General features: G+C 40.7%; 1 protein-coding gene across 1 annotated transcript in view; it reads right to left on the bottom strand.

The window, feature by feature from the left end:
* LOC134217619 (uncharacterized) overlaps positions 1–21,873 on the bottom strand; it is a 394,075-nt gene that overhangs the window by 48,203 nt on the left and 323,999 nt on the right. Inside the window, exons 6-7 of the mRNA XM_062696420.1 lie at positions 20,098–20,220; positions 1,532–2,035 (exon numbers count right to left, since the gene is read on the bottom strand). Of these exons, the coding sequence (XP_062552404.1) occupies positions 1,532–2,035; positions 20,098–20,220 (627 nt within the window). The remainder of the gene's footprint in view (positions 1–1,531; positions 2,036–20,097; positions 20,221–21,873) is intronic.

Raw genomic sequence — 21,873 nt, 5'->3', positions numbered from 1 at the left:
CGTGGAAGGAGTAACGGTTGAGGCAAGAATGTGAGCCTCAGGAACGAAGGAAGTGCAGAAGCGGTTGGACGGCTTCCCAAAGAGAGCGACCGAGCAGTCATCCACCAGAGACGTTCGGGAAGCAGTTTGGGTGAGCTGAACGTTCGGTCGTACGGTTATCGAAACTAGTACCGTCGTCGGGGGTGACAATGGGTCAAATGGGGGTGAGAATGGGTCACTGTTTCAACTACTTAGAATGCTTGTAGAATGGATTGAATGTATCTGAGGGCAAGAAGACTAAAATATAAGAGACCTTTTTGAACGATTTTGCTCTATGACCTCCAGGCTGCCGGTGAGAGCGATGACCCATTGTCACCCCCGATGGCGGTATGGTCGAAAATGTTATTTGGTCGAAAGAGCAAATGGCAGAAAAGTCGTTTGCCGTAACAGGCATTATATCGAATATGCCGTTTGTTAGAAAAAATTGTTTAGTGTTAGTCATTTGGTTGCAAATTCCGGTTTAGCCGAACGAGTCATGCAGCCGAAAATGTTTTTTTAACGGATCATATAGCCAAAAACTCCGACCTGTTCGGCCTAATGACATTTATGTCTAAATGGTCAAAGAGAGCGCTCGAGCAGCCGGGTGGCAGGTCTGAAAGGAACGAACCCGCAGGGCTGACAAGCCGAAGCCTACAAATTGGCCGTATTTCGGAAAGTGGTGTCTCAACATCTTCCACAGTTTTGTGGTTAGCCAGAAGTGTGGCCAATATTTATCAGCAAATTTCGAGCATAAAAAATTCATAAACGAGATTCAAATCAAGCGTGATTTTGAACACGCATCTGCCTCAGTTCCTGAAAAATGCCTACAAACATTATGGGTCTACCAGCGATCGCCTTTTTATAGCTTCGATCGTTGAAATTGTTATATGAGTTCAAGCATAGTTTTTTATAATGACTTATGTAACAATTATTAAGATTCGAGAAATCCTTTGGAGATAGATGGCATACCTTTTTCTAAAATGGTTTTAAAACTAAATCATTTTCAAATAGTCTTTTAACGTAACAAGCGTGCACTACATCATAGCTGAATTCAATTCCTTCAAATTCCCCGTAAAAAATAAAATAATTGCTCATAAGTTACTACAGATTTCTCGGTTTACTACAGTGCATTTTCGACGAAAGTGCGGTTTTGGTTTTGGTTTTGGTCGTTATGAAAAATGCTTGAGTTGACAAATAATAATTCCTAACGTCACAGAGCATACAAATAAATTTAAATTAAGGCAATTGAATTGTGTTATGATCCTTCGAAGAAATGCAAATTGTCGTTGTAAGCTCTAAATAACTTTATGCAAATAGTTTTGCTAGCTAATTACATCAATTCTACCACTATGCAAATACTCCAGTATCTGTGGTCCATTTGAAATCAAAACTCACTCGTCTCAAGAGCCATGAATATTACACACAGACAGGAAAATCACTGTTCCAGCGTTGTTCACCTCCTCTTCTCAACAATCTAAATGCAAATCTGATCCATCCTCCCCAAACAGCTTACCTTGACAATCGCCCATTGTCGTGTTGAAGTAGTACCCCACTGGGCAGAGAGTGTCGTCGTCGCTTTCGTCGTCCTGCTCGTCCTCCAGCTGTTTAGCGAGTTGACCATTGACATCCCGAGCAAAACCGTTCCCTTCCCGCAGGTTACCCTCCTCCAGACACCGATAGGATCCAATGGTATTCACGCAACTGCCACGGCACCGAAACTCCTGCCTAATCGATTTCTGATTCAAGCACTCGTCAATGTCGATGCAGGTCTTCCAGTCGTCATCCAGCATGTAGCCCTCGGGGCAAACGCAGAACGCCCTCCCCAGCGTGTTGAGGCAGGTGTGCGAGCATCCCCCATTGTTGACCGTGCACTCGTCGATGTCCTCGCAGCTGTGCCCATCCTCCGAGAGGCGAGTCCCCGACAAACCCGCACAGCTGCATCGGTAGCCACTCCAAGTGTTGATACACGTATCCTGGCAGGGGCCGTGACCGTTCCGCAGCAGACATTCGTTCACATCTGAAAAGAGCCGCAGGGAATGGAAATTGTTTTAATTTGCATTGCATCAGACAGACTGTGATTTTGTTCGCCTGATTTGCTACAGCAGTTTTCCTAAGCCATCAACTTCGGCAACCATTTCACAATTTCACGTTCGCAGCGGAATTGCCCGGAGGGACCGAAACCGTACGAAAGCTGATGCTGAGCCAATCTAAAATGTCTTCTCGTATAAATAGTAATCACATAATTCTGTGTGCCAGCCACAGCTGGCTGTTGTCTAAGAAAACCCGCTCATGGCGAGGAAAAACTAAACGAAAAGTTGTTGAAAAGTTGTACGCCCATAATCATTTGCTTCGGAGAGAAAGGAGAGATAAACAGACCGAACCATTGAGGAAAAAACCCGAGCCGAAAGGTGTAACAGAATAGGGGCATGTGATGTTAAAATTAATTGAAATTTTGGCTCGTCCAAGTAGTGGTGGTGATGCTGTCCTTCTCGTAATTGGCTAACGCTTTGCCGTTTTATACACCGATTGTCAATAATAATGTATTTGAAATAATCCTTGGTATTGTAAAATTCGTTAAGATTAAGTGATCACATCCGCATTGTCTTAATTCAATTACAAGTTCGAATGGCATATTTTGCAAAGGTACTAATGGCAAAGTGACGTTAACTTTTATTTTGCAATATTTAATTTTATCAACTAATATTTGAAATGTTACAATGGAGAACAATTCTTGTTTTGTCTTTCTGATCGAGAAAGCAAAACCACTTTACTTGTAAAACTACTTTATTGCTGGATTGTGTTCGTTATACAGAGGCAAGAGCCGTCGCGTAATGTGTTAATTGGATTGTAATCCGATTTTAAATATTTGTTTGAGTTTATTGTTTACATGAATTTTACTAGTTGAATGAATCTCTCTTTAGGAACTACTCTCAATGGATAACGAACAATAGATAACAAAGAGGGGCAAAAACTGTTTGGAATCATAACAAACCATGAAAAAAAGTTTATGGAGCCGATATTACAAGTGCGAAAAAAACAAAACCGAATATGTAGCCCCCACCGAGGAGTGGTGATAATACGCATTGCTCTCGCTAATTTTGTGTTGGGGACTGTATTTTTTTGCACAGCTGTGTAAAATAATGTGAGATACATCATCAGAACCAGTGGCTTCCCCGCGTTTGGAGCTTTTTTAAACGACTTTTTTAAACGAAGCCAACCCCCTCCCCATCAGTTCTTTATCATGACAGTTTGCGAAAAAAGTCCCTCAAATGTATACAGAGATGATAAGTGAGAGATTTTTTCATTTTGTTTTAGATTCAAACATTATTATTCATACACCCAACCCTCTTTTACGCTACTTATTGGAAGGACGTAAAAAGAATTTTTGCTTAAATTACGAGTTTTTCACTTAATTTATTGATCTTTGGAATTTTTTAAATATTGTAATACAATATTAGCAAAACAAAGACTTAAAATGGATGTATTACTTCATATGTTCTTGGTCTTCCAAGAGTTCCCTGGAGTTTAGGCTTCAGACCACCACGCGTAAGCTAGAAAATTTTCGGGTTGGAAGTTTTGTCGACTTCCCTGGGCATAAAACTAGCATCGTGTAAGCTTCATGATAAACGAATGCAAAAATGATAACTAGGCTTAGAAACATCACAGGTAACAAATTTGGAAGTTCTTGATGAATACTAAGCTGCGAGGCGGCAATGTCCTAATGGGGGAAGTGATTCCAATAAAAAGAGAAGAAGAAATGAAATATGTTTTCAGTGAAACAAATAGATGTTTAATGCTTAGGGGCCATACACATATTACGTAAGCACTTATGGGGGGAGGGGGGTTTGTCAATATCTTACGCACCATATAAATAAAAAATCATTTCTATGGAAAAAATCTGGGGGGAGGGGGATGTCGAAAAACCCAAAAAAATTGCTTACGCAATAAGTGTAAGACCCCTTATCCAATATGGTTCTTTGGATCACATCATCTATTTTAGGAAAGATCCAGTGTATAGCGCAAAAAACTGTTATATGGAATGGATTTTTTTCAGGGCGTACTCAATTTGGTTCGCTGGATTACAAAGGGCAGCAAAATAAAATTTCCATTATGAATTAGAGATTTTCCATGAAAAAATAGAATATTGCCGATAAAGAAATTAGTGTATGAGCAATAAATAAATATGAAATTTCCACTGATAAAGCAAAATTTCCCTAAACAATCAAGAATTTTTTCACAAAACAAAAATAAATTAGGCCGTTACAAATATTTAATTTACTTTTTGTCCTACTGGTCTCCAAAAGGTCAAGGGAGGGGGGATAATAAAAAATAAATGATAAGAAAATTCGAGTCAAGTACGAGACACTGAAGACGGCCTTACTTTTGAGGTCGAAATACGTATCTGTCAAGATACAATTAAGTGGTGGAATTCAATGGGGCTGTATTAACTCGTCTTATGACGAGGAAAAAATAAATATTAAAGTGAAAAAATAAATAAATAAATCTCCTCGGATTTGTTGAAGAATGTTTTGAAAATCCTCAAAATTATCCGTATTTTATTTTGTTGCCCCCCCCCTCAAATATTATTTTTTGGGAAAAAATCCGAGGGGGGGGAGACAAAATCGATTTGAAATATTTGTATTGGCCTTAGCATTTTAAAATCAAAAATTTCAATTATGAAAGAAAAATTTCCCATAAAGAAATCAAAAAGTTTCACCGAAAAATTTAAAAATTTCCATAAATAAATCAATATTAGCAATAAACAATTACAAAATTTTACACAAAATAAATAATTTTTTCCATAAAAATTGAAAATTTTCCACAAAATAATCAATACAGAGCAATAGAAAAAAAAAATTTCAATAAAAATGCTAAAAAGCAATAAAATTATTGAAATTTTCCATGAATTAGAAGAAGGGGTCATCTATGGAAAAATGCTCAGTTTTATTGCTTTTTATTTTTCTTTATGGAAATTTTCATATTTATCATTTTATTACTTTTAATTAATGCTTCGTGAAAAGTTTTTAAGTATTTGTGAAAAAAAAAAATTATTTTGTGGAAAATTTTGTAATTGTTTAATGCTGATATTGATTTATTTATGGAAATTGTATTTTTCCCGTGGAACATTTTGATTTCTTTATTTCTAAAATTCTTCTTTTATAATTGCAATTTTTTCTATTAAAAGTACTACCTAGTTTTTTTTTTGTTTTGTAGAAAATTCTTGATTATTTATGTAAATTTTGCTTTATTTGTGGAAATGTTATATTTATTTATTGCTCATACCCTGATTTCTTTATTGGCAATTTTTTATTTTTTATTTTTTTTATTAAGGGGGAGTTTATATTTCAGTCATTACAAAGGGCATTTAAAAAATTCAACTTAAATCACCGAGTGGTGATACTGCCTTTCTCGCATTTAGCCAAGACACCAACCTTATATGGCTTATATGGGCACATTGGTTGAGAATTACTATAAAAAAGTGGCTAATATTTTTCGGTTTTCGTGTGAACACATACACACGGACAGACAGACATTTGTTCAGTTCGACGAGTTGAGTCGATTAGTATATAAGATCATGGGTCTCCGAGACTTCTATGAAAAGTTCAATTTTGGAGTGAAATTATAGGTTCGGTACAACTTTGTTGTACGAGAAAGGCCAAAAATTAACAGCCCTGAGGAATTTCTGAACTGAACTGAACTGAAATGGAACAATTGATGAACACTCATCCATTTCAATTATCAGGGCTGCCCAACGTACGGCCCGTGGGCTGGATGCGGCACTTAGCTTCGAAGCCCGCGGAGTGTAAGAAAAAAAAATACTGCATAGCCGGCCCGAAAGCTTTTCTATCTGGTTTAAGAAGCTCCTTCTTATTATTTATTGGTAAGAACAGGTTACTACTACTGATTAAAAAAATAAATCTGGTTAAGCACGGAGTCTAATAATCCAGCACGGGCCAGTTTTGCTGTTAATGAAATTTTGATAGGTTGAAGCCTTTCCAGGACGTAGAACTATATCGGCTGTTGATGATATCTTGTGTTCTAAAAAAAGTCTCTTTCAATAGTATTAGTTTCTCGTGAAGCGTGGCGAAGAGAGTTTTTACTGAAGATTTAGAAACTACGTTACGTTAAAAAAAACACCTGCTTCTGATTTCTTCTAGCAATAGATGAAAATACTGAATGTGAAAACAAGGCATATGTAGCTGTCTTCATAAGGGGAATTTATGACCATCAGACCTTAAGAAAGGTGTAAACACCTCTATGAAGTAGCTTGAACTCTTCTTTGCAAACTCAAGGCCTAACAAACGACGAAGTTCCAGCAATGACCGGAAAGAAATGGGTGTTGGAACACTTCAAATTTAAAGCAATTTGTTTTTTCTTTATTTGTTAATCAATTGTTAATTTGCCACAAACGTTAATTTGTGATATTTCTTTGCCCATTGCATTTTCACCCAAAAAGATCTATATGCGAAAACGGTCAATATTCGTGATGTAGCTAAACCATGGTACCTTGCCTGAGAGATTTTATTCTCTTCAAAAGTCAATCACACTATGCTTACAACTAAACTAATGCCCAACCTGCGTGATCTAGAATGGGTGAGTACATTTAGGCGGGGAAGGGTCGTTTGGCCGTAACCCATTGGGCCGAAAGCCACTAGACTGAAAGTTGTTTGGCCGAATATACCAATTGGCCGAACAGACCATTAGGCCGAAAGTTATTTGGCCGAAAGGGTCATTTGGCAGAAAGGTAATTTGGTCGAAAGGGATGTTTGGCCGAAAATTTCGTTTGGTCGAAAGGGTTATTTGGCCGAAAGGGTCGTTTGGCCGAAAGGGTTATTTGGCAGAAAGGCTCATTTGGTCGAAAGGGTCATTTGGTCGAAAGGGCCATTTGGCCGAAGGATTGAGAAGTGCGACGTCTCACTTTTCGTTGTAAAAAGTGAGAAGCGCGAGACATCTCACTTCTCACTTCGCGCTCCTCTTTTTGTACAGTGATAAGTGAGAATTGAAACGTCTCTCTTCTTACTCCAAATTTCTCACTTTTCAAATGACCCATTCGGCCAAATGACCCTTTCGTCCAAACGACCCTCTCGGCCAAATGACTTTGGGCCTAATGGTTTGTACGGCCTAGTGGCATTCGGCCAAATGACTTTCGGCCAAATGACTTTCGGCCGAATGGGTTTAGGCCAAACGACCATTCCGTATCGAATTTGGTTCTTCTTCTTCTTTTTCTTCTTCTTCTTCTTATTGGCATTACATCCCAACACTGGGACAGAACTGCCTCGCAGCTTAGTGTTCATTAAGCACTTCCGCAGTTATTAACTGCGAGGTTTCTAAGCCAGGTTATCATTTTTGCATTCGTATATCATGAGGCTAGCACAATGATACTTTTATGCCCAGGGAAGTCGAGACAATTTCCAATCCGAAAATTGCCTAGACCGGCACCGGGAATCGAACGCAGCCACCCTCAGCATGGTCTTGCTGTGTAGGCGCGCGTCTTACCGCACGGTTAAGGAGGGCCCCCCCCAATTTGGTTCAATACATCAAACAAGGCATTATCCAAAAGAGACAACGTCCTTTCGGATACGCGTGTAAACCTTAGGGTCTATACTCCAGGGAGTTTTTGAATGACCTGAAACGGAACAGTTAGATTAAAGTGGGGCAAGAGTGTGAGTGGGGTAAGAGCGCGTTTTCTATTTTTTAAAGTTAATAAAAAGATAAACACGCAGCACTACATCAGTTTAACAGGTATTTTGACCAACTATTGCCATGAGTAGTTGTAAACAATTTAAATAAACAACAAGGGAGATATGGAGTTAGATAATTTTCTGGTCATTTTGCTAAAAATTATTATGTTTTGGCAACTAGTATTCTATTACCATATTACGTTCCATCAGGTGGACATTATACCGTTTCGATAACCTATTGTATAGAATACTTTATGGTGCAGAACACCAATCCGGTTGGTCTTCCAAGAGGTCAATACCATTACCTGAACAACTTTTGGGGCTATGGGGTAAAAGAACGCAGGAACGGGTGGGGCAAGAGTACGCATGCGAGTCTTCAATTTCTGATGTCAAATCCGTATCTCCGGCCGAAATAAGACCACTCTCAAAGCGTAAAGATCTACAACAAAAAAAGGGACAGAAATCGAAAAGTATCACACGTTCCCCCTTCAAGGATAAACTGAAGCCCTTTGGTGTTAGAAAAAGCTTAGCGAACAAAGCACAGAAGCGAAATACACAGGATTTTGTTTTTACACGATTTTTTTTCGCTCGTATTTTTGATCTTGTGACTTTAATTTGCCACCAAACTCTTCGCAACATGTTTCGAAAAATCCAGAATAAATCAAAGAAAAATCACATGATAATTAATATACGTTTAGCATTTAGGAAGAGTGGAAAATCGAGAAAATGTCAATCGTGTAAAAACAGAATCCAGTGCACACCCGATTCTTTTTTACACGGGGGATGCTTTCCGTGTAAAAAAAGTTTTCAGTTCAAAATTCAAAAATAAGTGTAAAAAAAGTTTTATGATTTCTCGACGAATCATGCAAAATGGATCAACTTTGCAAAAAGGTCTCTTATATTTTAGTCTTCTTGCCCTCAGATACATTCAATCTATTCTACAAGCATTTTAAGTAGTTGAAACAGTGACCCATTCTCACCCCCATTTGACCCATTGTCACCCCCGACGACGGAATATGAAAAGTTGTCTAATGTTTTTCTTAGCTTTTGTGCACACTCATACACACACACACACACATATATACACATACATACGCACGGACAGACAGACATTTGCTCAGCTCTTCGAGCCGAGTCGATTGGTATATAACACTATGGGTCTCCGAGGCTTCTATAAAAAGCTCGTTCTCGGAGTGAAATGATAGCCTTTCGGTACAACTTTGTTGTACGAGAAAGGCAAAAACATTTTTTTTTCGTATGAAAGTACACATTTCTAGGACCCCCCCCCCCCCTTCAGAATTATGAAATCTTTGGTAATTTCACAATATACTTTCAATAAACATCAATTAAATGGTATTAATTCTTGAAAAAATGCGTACTCTTATCTCACCTGTTAGGAAGAGTGCGTTTTTCAGGTGTCTTGCAGTAAAGGTTCTACTAAAACGATGTTCAATAATTTCAATACTTTCCTGATGGGTAACATATAGGAATAGTATACAAATCGTCGACATTGATTTGATATTCAGACTTGGGTGTTCGATTGAAAACTAAGTGCGTACTCTTGCCTTACTCTACTTAAGGCGTATCCAATTTGATTCGACGGATTAGAAAAGGCATGATTTTTTTTTAAATGGATTACAGACCTTTAGTTACGCGAGTAGAACTTGAGGACTTGGTGTCGCGTGTGGAATCCAGGAAATTCGTGGATGACCTGGAATGGAACAATTGTTGAAGGCAAATGTTGCAGATGCACAAGAACTTCTCTTCTCATTTGGTTTCTAAAAGAGCTTTCTTATATGTTCACTTGTGGATGTCAATATATAATGTTTAAAGTTGTTTTTACGTCACCTGTTGTAAAAAGGAGGCCGTAAAACGAAGTGACGTATAAAAAATTGCCGTAAAAAGAGGGTTGAGTGTGGTAGTATATTGATGCCGGATACCATGAATACCATGAGAGGAAAATATTGAGATTTTCCATATCCAAATCAGAGTTTCCTTAAATTAAATCATTTTAATGGTTCCCCTCAACACACGCGATGCGACAGTCGCGACGCGATTCTATCGCTTGGCGACTGCGATTCTGTCGCCGTTGGTATGGAAACGTAAATGGAACATCGCCTGCAGCGACCCAACGATAGAATCGCGGCGACTAGTTGTCGCCGTCGCAGAGATGAACTCGCTTAGGAGCGTTAAAGCTATTTTAACGTGTCACTTGTCATAAGACTAGTTCGTACTATCCCATTGATTTTCACCACTTGATTGTAGCTTTAACAGATTCGTATTTTGACTTGAACAGTAAGGCCGTCTTCAGTGTTTCGTACTTGACTCGACTTTTTTTAACATCAAAATGTAGGTTTGGTTATGGGCATTCTGTTAGCAAATTTTAAACAACCTCAAGCATATAAAAAAAGTGGAGGCGCATGGTGACTTATTTCATCATCTGAAGAATGTGCAACTGATGTTATCTTCTCAAATGTTTTGAAAATGACTGAAAATGTCGGTACTGTGCATATAGTAAGGCTTCATATTTTATTTTGCACTTTTTACAGTTACAAATTGGCAAACAACCAACCAAAATCACTATCGGTTCACAACTCTTTCGCACGCTTTTGAACGAGCAACCCTGTTGAAACGAACGACATTATTTTTCTGCTATAATCAGCAGAGGATTCCCTTTCCTAAACGAAACAAGGAAATAGTTACCCACAAAACCAAGAAGAGACTCTAAACTCGAGCAACCTACTCTTGTGTAACGCATCACCCAACATCCGTTTCCATTTGAGGTTCTATCATCAAAAGAGTCGAGGATAATATTCTCAAAGCAAAAATTTCACCAGTAAAATGGTGACACTTCTCGTAATGTCATCATCTGAGCCGCATTGAATACAAAGCGGTATCACTGATCAAAAGCATACAGAATTGCATTTTCAACGAATATCATTCAATATTCGCTTTTGAAACGAGCTTACGAATGACTGGCAAGTTCGTTACAGTTTGTTCCTCCCTCCCCCGGAGACCCTGTGGCAGTGTCTAGGTTTCTTTTTCTATACGATAGAAAATTTCTCTTCATCGAATCAGAAACGGCACACAATCTACTGCTCAGACTAAAATGGGAAAATCTTGGACTAGGCAAGTATCGAAATTTCCTAGAGGCAGAAAATGTAGATTAGGTGCAAAAAAGGTATTGGGAAGAAAAGCTACTCTCTGGGAATAGAACTCATTGTTCGTCATCCCCTTCTTCGGGCGAACGAAGTTGAGTTGGGATGGCTGAACGGATGCGGCTGCAACGGCCGATGGTGTCGAGAAATTGTTATCTTAGTTGTAGACTCAACCCTGGCATGTTGGTCAGACAAGACAGACGACCAAGTTGTGCGAATTTGATTTGAAGTTATTATGAATGTTTATGGAATTTAGACTGTTTGGAATTGCAATTTGCATATTTAAATATGTTTCAGAGCATGGCTAGCCACATTGAACGTGTAGGCAGAAAGTCGTCGCTCTGCCGACAGGTTAGCTGTTATAACCAGCTATGGCATCGTTGTAGAAGCCTATGCACGATCTAACTGAGATAGAAAATTAGTTTTCCACCTCAGCTCATAGGTATCGCCAATTCACAAACAGCTGCGCATTTATTTACTTCCTTGTGCTGTGTTGACAATCGAACACGTTCGTACATAACTCCAATGTTTCATATATTACAATGTAACAGTTCCTCAACACATTATCAAATCTTACAGGAAAACATGTAGTTTGTCTGTGTCTGCTATTCTATTAACTTTTATTTATGTTAAATAGGTTTCCCAATAAGATTAACTATATATTAAACTTCCAGAAGAATAGTTTTCTGAATGTAATAAAATGCTTAATCGAAAACCGATAGATATTGGTTGGACACTGTATCAGTCCAAATATCTTGGGATATATTTCCAAGAAACATCAAATAAAGAGATTGAAAACATCAATACAACAAGCTTGTGAAAACCACAATTCATTTTGCCCATGGCTTGGAAACTCTAAATAATTTCAAACCCACTTCAAAATTCAATTTGTTTACCGAGTTTGTCCGACCGCATCCATCTGCCCATGGTCACCGGACAGAGACGATGGCTTTGGCTCCGGTTCGGGTTGACTATTTTGCTCGTACAAGCATTGTAAAGCCACTATAGGCGAGAGTAATTAAAACATGCAAATACTATAATCTCGATTTAAGCTGGTTTTCAAGTCAGTTTGCATCGGTTTCCTGGGAGCAATGTAACAAGTGATAGTTATTGCTTCAATCTGGTAGCAAGCGAAGCAACCAACAAACGGCTGCCAGATGGTATGGGAGATGGAACCACCAACCTCCAGCCGCAACCAAAAGCTCTTATTTCTGATCCAAGCCAGGATAGTAGTATTGTATGCACCGCACGACATGCTGGGTTCTATAAAGGGGTGGCCACGATGCTCAGAGCTTTTGGCTTTGTGAAGACGTTCATGCCATGAGATGCTGCCAATTTGCGGTGGAAGCCATTTTACCGATAAATACGATGAAATGAATTCCATTTTTTGTACATGCTTGCGAATAGTTGACAGTATAACCATTTGGAAGGAAAACAAGTGTTCTTGAGTGGATGACAGAAGATGAAAAATCTTAACAAAATTTAGGTCGTTGTTTCTTTCTAACAAGGTGGGAATATTTTGAAAAATAAATTGGACTACATTACTACATTTCAAAGATTCAATTGATAATCTAGGTAAACATCTTTCAATGGAAAATGTGGCTCTACAAAAAAATCCAAAAATATTCGAGCTTTATAATATCGTGGAAAACGGCTCTGGTTGCGTTGGTTGAGGAAAAAAAAGCAGAACACTTAACACTAACCAGACGAATAACACATCACTTCAAATTAGATTCGTGATGTTCATACGGAGTAGGGTGGTCTAACCGGTAGTACCGAAACCGGTAATACCGGTATTACCGACCAATTTTGAGTACCGAAAATACCGGTATTAGAGACGAAAAATACCGGTATTTTCGGTATTTCAAATTTTGCTGTCAGTATAAAAAATCTGGAATAATTTTCACCTACTTTTATCAGCTCAACTGCCTGTAATCGCATATCTGTCCCATATAAATAGGAAATCCAGCATAGATGGGACAAATATTCGGTAACAAGCAGTAAAGACTCATCGAGCAGAAAATCTTCTTATTGGCATTACATCCCCACACTGGGACAGAGCCGCCTCGCAGCTTAGTGTTCATTAAGCACTTCCACAGTTATTAACTGCGAGGTTTCTAAGCCAGGTTACCATTTTTGCATTCGTATATTATGAGGCTAACACGATGATACTTTTATGCCCAGGGAAGTCGAGACAATTTCCAATCCAAAAATTGTCTAGACTGGCACCGGGAATCGAACCCAGCCACCCTCAGCATGGTCTTGCTTTAGGAGGGCCCCAAGCAGAAAATACAACAATTAAATGCGCGCATGAGTAACTTTGCCCAAGTAAGCATCATTGACGAAGTTTACGCCACAACGATCAACATTGTCATTAATCATACATGTTTCTTTTAATAAGTATTTGGCACTGATTTTCGACAGTCTTGGAACAATTCGTCCTACTTCGGTTGAACCAGAGAGGGCATTCTCAGTAGTTGGCAACATTGCTAACAAAATCCAATGCAGATTGGGAGATGAGTCGCTCAATATGTAATGTCTATTTAAGTTTCGTTTTGCCCAGCACAACAAGCAATGATTTAAACATTTGAAGTTTGTCAACAAATATTGTTTTTCATCCAAAAGTCCAAATCAAAAGTTTTTAGTTTACTATCTGAAATTTTCACAAAAACCGGTATCGGTATCCGGTTGACTCCATCAAATACCGAATACTGGTATTTGACAAAAAGCAACCCTAATACGGAGCGCTGTTCGAAACAAAAGAACACATGTAACGTCATATTCTAGGTCTCTCGTTTTTTAACTGCCAACCGCCTGCCTGCAAGTGCGGAGTCTATCTCTGAGCCCACATTATTTTCCAGGGTCTCTGTTTTTGCAGGTATCTCATCCGGCCTATGCTTTACATTTCCAGCCCACTGTAATCTGCCTGATTGTATCAGCCTGCCGATGTCAGCCTTTTTGTACACTTTGCACAACAAGCATTTGTACCATTCACCTTTTCCACCACGATGCCAAATATTGAACGAAATATTTTCTGCTCAAACATTCCGAGAATTCATACCATCAATTCCCATCTCGGGACCAACACCATTTGAAATACCTCCTAGTGCTTGGACCTGTGTTTCGTGAATGCGTTCATGTTATAAGTTCAAGGCAATCCAAGAAATACATGGAGTAAGGTCTACACGACTGGATGTCAAGCTCTTTGGAATTCACAAAAAAATATTCGGAATTAACACTAAAAATTCTTTAGAATTTATACGAGAAATTGTTCCGAATTTCCACAAAAAAATGTTCATAATATCCATGAAAAGATTCTTCGAAAATTTTACTAATTCTTGGCAAACGATTTTTTCAGCTAAATGACTGGTTCGGCTCAACGACATTTTCGGCTAGATGGGTTTTGGTCTAATGGTTTATTCGGTCAAAAACCTTTTGGCCAGATTGCTCTTTCTGTCGTTATGCCGTAAGTCATTCGGCGAAAAGCCATTTGTTCGAATGCCACTTGGCAATAACACGATAAGCCGAATTCCATTTGCCGGAATTGACCGTTTGTCCGCAACGGTTGTTGGGTCAACCGAGCTCGTAACTTGGCCAACAAAGGTGTTTTCCCTAGTGAGCCTTTAGACTGAAACTTCCGTTTGGGAGAAATAGTCGTTTGACCGAAAATGTCACATAAAATTTGCGCAATTTTGATCGTGATGGTGATCCATAATTTGAAGTTTTCTGAAGTGAAAAATCTGAAGTTTTGTGGATCAAAATATAGTTTATATGGATCATTTTCCAAAGATTTTTGGGCTCATTTGTCACACGTTGATGGGAAAATAGCAAGACTTTTATTGTTTTTCTTGACCATGTTTAAAGGAACGTGTTTTCCTATTAATTGCTAAATTTTTGCTTAGTTCATTTCATTTATTAAGTTAACATCTAAACAGAAAACACTGAAACAACAATTTGAAGCCACAATACACGGTTCGAGGTCGCATCTCTCCATCTTCGAATGCAGCTCCACGCTCGCCAAGTCGTTTAGCACCTGGTCTGCCCTGCTCGCTCGCTGCGATCCACGCCGTCTTGTACCTGCCGGATCAGAGGCGAACACCATCTTTGCAGGGTTGCTGCCCGGCATTATTGTAACATGCCCTGCCCATCGTACCCTTCCGGCTTTAACTATCTTCTGGATACTGGGTTCGCCGTAGAGCTGGGCGAGCTCGTGGTTCATTATTCGCTGCCCCACATGTCTTCTTGCACACCGCCAAAGATGGTCCCAAGCACTCGTCTCTCGAATAGTGCGAGTGCTTGCAAGTCCTTCTCGAGCATTGCCCATGTTCAATATCCGTAGAGGACTACCGGTGTTATCAGTGTCTTGTACATGCCACATTTGGTGCGGTGGTGATTTTTTTTGAATGCAGTTTCTTCTGGAGCTCGTAGTTGGCCCGACTTCCACAGATGATGCGCCTTCGTATTTCACGACTGACATTGTTATCAGCCGTTAGCAAGAATCTGAGGTAGACGAATTCCTCGACCACCTCGAAGGTATCCCCGTCTATCGTAACATAGTTTCCCAGGCGGGCCCTGTCGCGCTCGGTTCCACCCACAAGCATGTACTTTGTCTTTGACGCATTCACCACCAGTCCAACTTTTGTTGCTTTACGTTTCAGGCGGGTGTACAGTTCTGCCACCTTTGCAAATGTTCGGCCGACTATGTCCATGTCATCCGCGAAGCAAATAAATTGACTGGATCTGTTGAAAATCGTACCCCGGCTGTTACACCCGGCTCTCCGCATGACACCTTCTAGCGCAATGTTGAACAACAGGCACGAAAGTCCATCACCTTGTCTTAGTCCCCGGCGCGATTCGAACGAACTGGAGTGTTCGCCCGAAATCTTCACACAGTTTTGCACACCATCCACCGTTGCTTTGATCAGTCTGGTAAGCTTCCCAGGAAGCTGTTCTCGTCCATAATTTTCCATAGCTCTACGCGGTCTATACTGTGGTATGCCGCCTTGAAATCAACGAACAGATGGTGCGTTGGGACCTGGTATTCACGGCATTTTGAAGGATTTGCCGTACAGTAAAGATCTGGTCCGTTGTCGAGCGGCCGTCAACGAAGCCGGCTTGATAACTTCCCACGAACTCATTCACTAATGGTGACAGACGACGGAAGATGATCTGGGATATCACTTTGTAGGCGGCATTAAGGATGGTGATCGCTCGAAAGTTCTCACACTCCAGCTTGTCGCCTTTCTTGTAGATGGGGCATATAACACCTTCCTTCCACTCCTCCGGTAGCTGTTCAGTTTCCCAGATTCTGACTATCAGTTTGTGCAGGCAAGTGGCCAGCTTTTCCGGGCCCATCTTGATGAGCTCAGCTCCGATACCATCCTTACCAGCTGCTTTATTGGTCTTTAGCTGTTGAATGGCATCCTTAACTTCCCTCAAGGTGGGGGCTGGTTGGCTTCCATCGTCCGCTGAACTGACGTAGTCATCTCCTCCGCTGCCTGTACTCTCAGCGCCATTCAGATGTTCCTCGTAGTGTTGCTTCCACCTTTCGATCACCACACGTTCGTCCGTCAAGATGCTCCAATCCTTATCCTGCCACATTTCGGCTCGCGGCACGAAGCCTTTGCTGGATGCGTTGAGCTTCTGATAGAACATGCGTGTATCTTGAGAACGGCACAGCTGTTTCATCTCCTCGCACTCCGCTTCTTCCAGGCGGCGTTTCTTCTCCTGAAAAAGGCGGGTCTGCTGTCTCCGCTTCCGTCTATAACGTTCCACGTTCTGGCGGGTACATTGCTGCAGTGCGACCGCCCGCGCTGCGTCCTTCTCCTTCAGAATCTGTCTGCACTCTTCGTCGAACCAATCGTTCCGTCGACTTCGACCCATATACCCGACGTTGTTCTCCGCTGCGTCGTTAATGGCTGCTTTGACTGTATTCCAGCAGTCCTCAAGAGGAGCTCACCCTCTTCCGGCAACGCTGCCTCGAGATGCTGCGCGTATGCAGTGGCGACATCAGGTTGCTTCAGTCGCTCTAGGTCGTACCGCGGTGGTCGTCGGTACCGAACATTGTTGATGACGGATAGTTTTGGGCGCAGTTTAACCATCACCAGATAGTGGTCAGAGTCGATGTTAGCGCCACGATATGTCCTGACGTCGATAATGTCGGAGAAGTGCCGTCCATCAATCAGAACGTGGTCGATTTGTGATTCTGTCTGCAGTAATGATCTCCAGGTGTACCGATACGGGAGGCTGTGTTGGAAGTAGGTGCTGCGAATGGCCATATTCTTGGAGGCGGCGAAATCAATTAGTCGTAGGCCGTTTTCGTTCGTCAGCCGGTGAGCGCTGAACTTTCCAATAGTAGGTCTAAACTCCTCCTCTTGGCCAACCTGAGCGTTCAAATCTCCTATGATGATTTTGACGTCGTGGCTTGGGCAGCTGTCGTACTCACGTTCCAGCTGCGCGTAAAATGCGTCCTTATCATCATCAGTGCTTCCGGAGTGTGGGCTATGGACGTTGATTATGCTGAAGTTGAAGAACCGGCCTTTGATCCTCAACCTGCACATTCTTTCATTGATCAGCCACCACCCGATCACGCGCCTTTGCATATCGCCCATCACTATGAAAGCTGTTCCCAGCTCGTATGTGTTGCCGCAGCTCTGCTAGATGATCCCTTCCAACAAACCTCCTGCAGCGCTACGATGCCGAATCCACGGTCCTTGAGCACATCGGCGACTATGCGTGTGCTCCCGATGAAGTTTTCATTTTCATTTTCATTTTGCAGCGTTTGGTGGGGCAATGAGAGCGCAAGTCAATCCAAAGCCGATAATAGAGAGGGTAATGGCAGAAGAGTCCGTGCAGACCACTTGAACGCCATGGGGTAGGATAAGGATGGGGTAAAGTGAGGTTCGGATTTGGAATCGACTCGACACTAATGCAAAATGTAATTGAATGCAAACTAGTCAATGATCAAAGGCTGATGATAATTTCAAGATTTCTAGTACAACGTTTTTCTAGTTATTAAAAGCAATGTTTAAAATGCCTTCTTTTTTGCCTTAGAAGCATCTGATGTGGTTTGAAAGGCCACTTAGTCATATAGTACAATTATAAGTTATTTAATGTGTTAGCTTTTTGTGACCACATTGAAAATATAAAAAATATTGCGTATTAGTGTTCTATTTTTTAACTTTTATTTATGCAGAATGAAAATTAATTGACTTTGTTTGCTCTGAGTGTAGGTTATGCATTCGTCAAATCACTTTGTTTACCTAAGTCATTGTTTCGTCAATGTTTTTAAGCTGTGTCGACACTACAAACTCAATGTAAGTTGTACCATGTAAAAGTGGAAACTGCTAAAGAACTTAGTTTGTTCCATTATATTTTTTGTCAAGGTTGCCTATAGCTTTAAACTGTTCTAACAAGTAGTTTTATCGTTGATTAATTAAGGTGATTATCTATTAAGTTCTAATCAAGGTCAGGTATAGGATTCACTTTTCGGTGGCAAGCTAAAGCTTCATCGCGGCTATTGCCTATCTGTTTGTAAAAATTATCGAGAATGAAGCCGTTATAAGATTGTTCATATACCATCATTATAATGCGTGGTATTTTTTATTATTGCTCTTCGAAGTGAGGCATAACAAAATAAAACTGGCACCACGTTCCTAGTTTTGAAAAAACTTTCTACTCAGTGAATCCAGCAGTCGATTCCCTATATCTTGAATACTTTGTTTTCACGAATATCTTGAATACTTTGTTTTTCAATAAATGCCTAGCTAGCTAAACGTAAGCGTGGCTAGGCTACGACTCAGCGTCACAGGGAACGCATCAGAAAAGTATTGCAGAAAAGAAGAGAACTCACATCATTATCACTGATGAAAAGGCCTCTGCCTGACTGCACTACCATTCAAGGCTCCAAGACACGATGTCCGTTGGATCACATGCAAATGCCGTAAATTAGTGCGTCAATGCCAGATATGTAACGCGGCACCAAACAAAAATAGTCAACATGTGATACCACCACGTCAGGATATGTCTTTGGTTGCCATCTCAGTGCTAATGGCGTAAGCCGACCCACCGCGGCAAGGTAACATATCCGAGGGAAGGACTATGCGTGTGCTCCCGATGAAGTTGAGAGATTTGCAGTTCCACGAACCGAGCTTCCAATCGCTAGTCCCTTCTCTTCGCAGTGGTCTTCGCCGATGGTCCCGGTCCGTACTCTCTTGTTGATTGTCCGTTGCGTGAGTTTTTTTTTGGCTGGCTTGCAGGGCCTGACACCAAACCCCCTAAATTTCCGGAGGACCGTTCCTCCTTATTTCCGGTGGACCATGGTGCACAGTTTCACTTAGAGTCCCTCGCTGGCACTCGGACGATGATCAGCCGCTCCTAACATGGAGAACAGACGCTGTTGTGAGCCGATCCTGACATGGAGAACAGACGCTCAATAAGATTTACACCTCCGGAGAGGAGCAAACCCCCCCTTCCCTGTCAGCATACGACCATAGTTCCCACCGGGGTTGGTTACCCGATCTTCCCTAAGGTTGCTCGTATCCTGGCCAGCACCGCGGGGAGGTAGGGTTAGGAGTTGCTGAGTAAGAGGCTAAGGACCGCGAGATGGGGTCTATTTTATTCCTTCAGGTACGCGAAGTACCAATAGTACGCTTTACCAAGCATTTGCCGTGCCAAACTAGCTGACTAGCATTTGTGGAATGTGAAGTTTTTAGAAATTGTAACGATAATTTGATAAATTAGAACCTATGATGAGGAAATGTTAGCCGCCATAAACAATTTTCCCAGCATTAGCAGCATTAGCAAAATCTGAAAATTGCAAAAATGCATATTGTTCTGTAGAAATTAAAACATTTTTTTTTAATCAATGTCAAAAGCGGTGCTGCAATATTTGACATGTGTAAAGCAGAAGTGCCGATCCCGATTTGCTAGTAACAAACCGATTATAAACAGCTTCGTAGCCCTACGTTACCTTTGCGTGCAACCACAACTTTTTTTAGTATTTTTAGCTCGAAAAGTTCCTAAGGGAATTTTACTTCTAATTTTCGATCAAACTCCCTAGATTTTCCCTGTCATAAATTTTCTCTCAAGACTTTGTTTTTTATTATTTTCATTAGAAAACAGTTTTCCACAAAAATGATAGACGATATACAAATATGTAAGCATTCTCCTATGAAAATTAAAAGTATTTCAACACTCCATTAGACTCTACATAAGTAAGTACATATATGCTTACTTACCCATGCACTTATTATTGTCTGTAACTCGTAGACCCTTGGGGCATTTGCATATGAACGATCCAATTGTGTTCGAACAACCGTACTCGCACAGATCTTCTCCATATTCCGTGCATTCATTGATATCTGAAATAGAAAATAATGCAAAAACCTAATTATTCCATTTATTTTTACAAGCATTTGTAGGTAGTTAGTTTTTGAACCTAATTACAAGCCTAATTAGCACCCCAGAAAAAGAAAAAAAATCTTATCACCTGATTTGTGAACACACTAAATACTGAACCCATTCTTATTCTACTGCTTCTTATTCAACGTCAACTTGACTTTTGGTTGACCAAAGCACCGAGCTACACAACTTTGTCACATTGCACGGCGACTACGAAGACGATGACAACAAAAGTACATCATTCTTCATCCTTGATACTTGTTGGTAGTGCATCAAACGCAAAGCTGCCGCTCCTTCTTTTTCACCGCCTCACTCACAGAGAAGTCAGTTCTGAAACGGATGATTTACAACTATCTTTCACGTTTTTGTGTGTGCGAAGAAAGTGGAACTTCAACACAGTCACAACCAACGGCCAAGGATAAGATGTCCTGCTGGTAATGTTATTGCTGGAAGTTTATCCGCCCAGCCACCGGGCGCAGCGGGTTGTCTGTTTTGTGCTTTTGTGTTCTTCACTGGTCCACCTCGCCGCCACCTCCCAGTCCAAGCGATGCCATTTTGTGACACGGAACTAACTGGCTTGATTCATCTGGTGGTGATGGAATCTTGAAAGCAATCTCGCCTCACTTTGTGTTTTGCGGCTACATAGATTAGGGAAGAACTATTTTCCAAGGATATGCGACACATTAATTTTCATTGGAGCTTTCTTTTATCCAAGAAATATTGAGCAGTCTGTTGTCGTGTTTGGGATACCGCAATTCAAGCTAAATAAGCAATTCATTTCGTTGCTATTTTGATACACTACATTGACTGAAACGGGCTATGGGGAGTATTATTATTTACTTTCATGGTTCAATACAAGGTTTTCAATCACGCGCCAAATATCTGAAAGATGTCAGCTATGATCAAAGCAGAATCATAATCATCAAATAAAATGACAAGGCCAACCGTCCTATCGGCCCCATCAAACTCTACCCAATGGAACCCAATTGCTCCTTTTCCTCCCAACTTCCTGCTATTTGTATGAAACTGACACCTCCGCAGATAACAAGGTCCAACCGCAAACGGAAATCATCGATTCAGTGGAAGTCTGCGAATGACTGCGGTTTTTTGCGCCGTCTACCGATCTCTGTCGCGTTCTGAAATAAAGAGGCTGCGCATCTCCACCTACCTATCAGACAGCATGCGTCCCCTACCCGATAACGGACATTTCCGCGCTAGCAGGCAAATGGAGATGTTCTTTGACTAGAGTCTTCTTTGACTATAAAGATGGAGTGGGTGGGCATTATAAGTAACAAGAAAAGCAGAACGCCCCTCAGTCTATGAAGGAGCACAGAAATCTTTGATGATGCCCTGTCGATATAATTTTTTAAAAAGACCGACAAAATATGATAGTGTCATACTGATGGATTAAGAATAGAAAAAGTATTCCAAGAAGTGATGTGCGTCGGTCCAAGATTGGTCTTCGGCGAGGTTTTCAGCATCACTCCGAGTGCTATTTTAGCCAGCGCTGATGGTGACGTGGAATGTTTTCCTTGTGTTTGTTTTTCGAGAAATTTTAAAGGGTTTTTTTGGACACTCTTATGAATCTCTCCGGAATATTCATCTAAATTTTC

The sequence above is a fragment of the Armigeres subalbatus genome, chromosome 2 (genome assembly GCF_024139115.2).
Source record: "Armigeres subalbatus isolate Guangzhou_Male chromosome 2, GZ_Asu_2, whole genome shotgun sequence".
NCBI lineage: Eukaryota > Metazoa > Arthropoda > Insecta > Diptera > Culicidae > Armigeres > Armigeres subalbatus.
Note: the sequence above shows the minus strand (reverse complement) of the source record. Positions and strands in the feature narration are given on the sequence as shown.